The 3,914-nt window shown below is 40.2% G+C and overlaps 1 protein-coding gene across 1 annotated transcript in view; it reads right to left on the bottom strand.

The window, feature by feature from the left end:
* Positions 1 to 295: 295 nt before the first annotated feature.
* Positions 296 to 3,914, bottom strand: part of LOC306769329 (Fc receptor-like protein 3) — a gene marked incomplete at both ends in the record, with an annotated part of 12,228 nt that continues 8,609 nt past the window's right edge. Inside the window, one exon of the mRNA XM_079257895.1 lies at positions 296 to 504. Within this exon, the coding sequence (XP_079114021.1) occupies positions 296 to 504 (209 nt within the window). The remainder of the gene's footprint in view (positions 505 to 3,914) is intronic.

Raw genomic sequence — 3,914 nt, 5'->3', positions numbered from 1 at the left:
GGCAGTGGTCATGGGGGCCAACTTGGGGCATGTTGGGAAGGAGAGAGGAGGGTGACTGTGAGCGAATGGGTGAAGTTGCAAATGGAAGGTGAGAGGTGTGTGTGTGTGTTGGAGGGGTGAGAGGATCTTGGTGCCAGGAGAGCGCGGCCGGTGCACTGAGTTGCGGCCTTGCTGTCGCTCAGTGGTGGTCTGGGTGTCCTGGCTCGCCATCGGCGTGGGCTGTACCTTCTGCCTGCGGGGGTGGGGGGGTTGCCTTTGGGCCCTTGGGGTCCTGGGGCCTGCACTCTGTCTGCCCTCAGTGGCCGGTGCCCAGCAGATCTGGGCTTTGCCGGTCCGAGCCTGCTGGGGCCCGTTCCCCCTGTCGTGGGGGGCTCTGCTGCGGCCCCCCCTCTACCACCTCCTGGGTGGATGCATGGCTGGCGCCGGAGCGGGGTGGTTGGGGTCTGTGCTTGGGGACGGCTGCCAGCTGCTCGAGCCTCGGGGTTCTCTGGGCCTTCCTCTTACCTGCGTGTGGGCGGGGCCACATTGGCATGATCTCTCTTCTCTGAACACGTTCCACTCTGCATGTTCTGCATGTGACACAGTCACTGAGTCGCCTGCAGGTTCATTTACTAACAACGGCTGGTTTTCTTCCTGTGTGTCTAATTTAGCTTGTTTGTTCTGGGTTTTCCTGATAGTTGATGGTTTCGTCCTCCCGCAGGGGGAACATGACTCCAGTGTGTATAGGTGTATGGATGTGTGTATATATATATATATATATATATATATATATATATATATATATATATATATATATATATATATATATATATATATATATATATATATATATATATATATATATATATATATATATATATAAAGTGGGTGTGTATGTGTGCTTATGTACATGCAAATGTATGTAGGTTGTTCTCTTTCTCATTCTTTCTTTTTTCTTCCTCCTTTTCTCTCGAGGTGTTTTCAGTCTCTCTCTTCTTTTCTATTCTCTTTTTGTCCCTTTTCTGTCCTCTTCGGTCCGATCCAGCAGTACAAACTTTGTAATACAAACAATTGTGCAAAATAAATAGAAAAATAAAATTAAAAAAAAACCCAGAATATCAAGGGGAGCATAATATCTATGATGCTTCCCTTGACAAAGTAAATTTGCCAGCAGAATACAGCATCCAGAAAATCCATTTTGCCTGCTTAAATGCTGGACAAAAAAAAAGGTTTTCCACGCAGAATTAGCAGCAAAGCTAAAAGCTCTTTTCCTGATTATGTCCTGACCCTCAGAACACATAAAACTAATGAAATGCTAGTTTATCTATCATCTTATCTTATCCACCAACACTGTGGAAAAAATGGTTCAGAAATAAACCAAAAAAAAACAAAGGACAATGCAAATGTTTATATCATTTAGGCTGCTGCAGGAGGTGAAAGGTCAGGCTGAAGCAAGCAGAGAGTTAGACTGGAGAAAATGGAGGTTCAGGCTTAAACTAGCGTGGTCCAGGCAGAGCTAGCGGAGATCCAGGCTGAAGCCAGCAGAAATTCACACTGAAGCTGGTGGAAGACCCGATCGAAATTAACAGAGGTCCAACTGTTGCCAGTGGTGGGCCAGCTGTTCCAAAGTCTGAAAAGAGGCGGGAAAAGCTCCCCTTCAGCAGGATCCAGGACTAAGCCTTCCTTTTTTACTTATTTAGTTTAAAACAATCAAACAGATGTGAAGTAAAAACACACTAACAAGCCGACAAAGGACAGTGCTAGTAGCCATCTTGGATTTAGCCATATATTTAATATGCTACATTTTTATTCTAAAACTTTATCAATTCTGAACAATACCTCATATTTACGATGGAAATAACGTTATTTTTCACGTCACGTGTGTTTTTTTTTTAATACATCTGAGCAAAGAAAACGAATTTTAGAAACTGCGTCAAGTCCGCTTAATTATGACCCCTTTCGCCTTCCATAGCCTCCGTCCAACGTCTGGAAAAGTTGTTGGATTTATTCACAAAAACCTTCCTTAAAACGGAAGGAACGTAGCTTATTTCATGTTTTTAACCTGGAAAAACACGAAAACCAAACAGAGTCTTTATTTTCCCAGTTTGAGGAAAAACTAAACACGTGGGAGAGACTCTGAGCACGAGCCTCGTCGTGAGTTTCCTCCACACTGACCTGTAGATCGGTGGAACCAGAGGATGGTTCTGGTGGACGGGTTCAAGTCCTGGTTCTGCTCTTCCATTCCGGTTCTGGTCTGGTCATGGCCCAGTAAATCCAGCTGCTCCAGTTTCCACAATGTCTCTTTTCCACTGGGACGTGCAGCTCTGTGCTGCGTTCATGGTCATGGGAAAGAGAACCTTTAAGCTCCAAATTCCATCATGTCACCACTGAACACGATTTGATCAAGTTATTCCGAAAAGTGCCACAAACAAAAGATGTAAAAGATTCTTCAGATGTATATTTAAGAGAGAAACGATTTGAAATCAATAAGTCGGTGTTTATCATGTTTGTTTCCTGTCAAGTTGTATGAAACTCTATGTTACCGATTCTCCCTAAACGCAACAGTGTAGTTCTTCTTCTATGTCTGTTGAGATAGTTCAGTGTTTGTTCAACTTGTTACCAGCAAAAAATAAATTAATTAATAAAAAAAAAAAGAATGAATGAATGAATAAATAAATAAAGCTGGAGCCTATCCCAGCAGGCGAGACATGAGTACACCTAAACAGGTCTCCAGTCCATCTCAGGGCCAGCACTGTATTTTTTTTCGGGAAATATTTATTGACAATGATGAAATTTGAAGAGGACATTTTTGGTTCGTTAAACACTTTTATAGAAGCCAAAATAATTTCCGATGGTGACCAGAACTCCATTTCAGGTACCAAGAAAGACCGCTATCCATAAAGACTACAGAAAGGTATTTATGGAACATTAAAAACTTCTGTCTGGACTCAAACTGTTGCAATCTGGAGGATTAAAACTCCATGTTTAACCCAGTTTACACGGCACAGTCATAATTTATCCCACAAGTCCAGAACCGATTTATCATCATTTAAGTGGGAAAAACTAAAATAGAACTTTCTTTACTTACTAATTATAAATTTATGTCATTATCAATAAACAGACTAAAAAGTTATGGAATGTTTTTTTGTTTTTTATTGTGATCTGCACTTACAGACATAAAATAGATAGAAACAAAAGATCGATATGAAATAGATAAAAAGATCAATAAAAGAAACATGTTAAAATGTGCAGGAAGGGTAAAAAAAAAAGGGCTTATCATCATCTCTTCCCATCCTAAACTCATATCTAACTATAAACCTTTAACTTTTATCTTCTCCTGATTACTGGAAATTAAATAACATTTTCAATGATAAAGTATTCACTGAAAAGACAGAAAATTACAAAGGAATTGAGAAAATGCAAAGAAAGGTCTTGTTTATAGTATATATACCAACTATTACCAGTATTACACCAGTCAGTACAGTTCACTACATCAGTAATCAATACGTCCAAATCCAGAAACATTTTAATTCCATCAAATACTCACAAATAGTCTATGCGAGCTCAACACTGGTGTAAAAATAAAACCATTTGTAAATATATAATTATAATTAATATTATAATCCATTTCTGTTTATGTAGGACTTTAAAAAACAGCACACAGAACTTTAAAGTGAAGGAATGTGAGACTGATACCACCCTGGTGTGCTCTTGTTTGCAGCATTTTGCACTAACTGCAGACGGAACAGTGTCACCAGAGACACAAACATCATCAGCTTCAAATCAAATCAAATCAAATTAAAGATACTTTATTCATCCCCGAGGGGAAATTCAAGGTTCAAGCCAGCTCGTCCAACGTTTGACATCCAGACATGTAACATTAATGATAAAATAACAATACAGAACCAAGCTAAAGCTCAGGCCACGCAGCCAGT

The sequence above is a fragment of the Telmatherina bonti genome (genome assembly GCF_933228915.1).
Source record: "Telmatherina bonti genome assembly, chromosome: 18".
Lineage (NCBI taxonomy): Eukaryota > Metazoa > Chordata > Actinopteri > Atheriniformes > Telmatherinidae > Telmatherina > Telmatherina bonti.
This window is presented reverse-complemented; position numbering and strand designations above follow the sequence as displayed.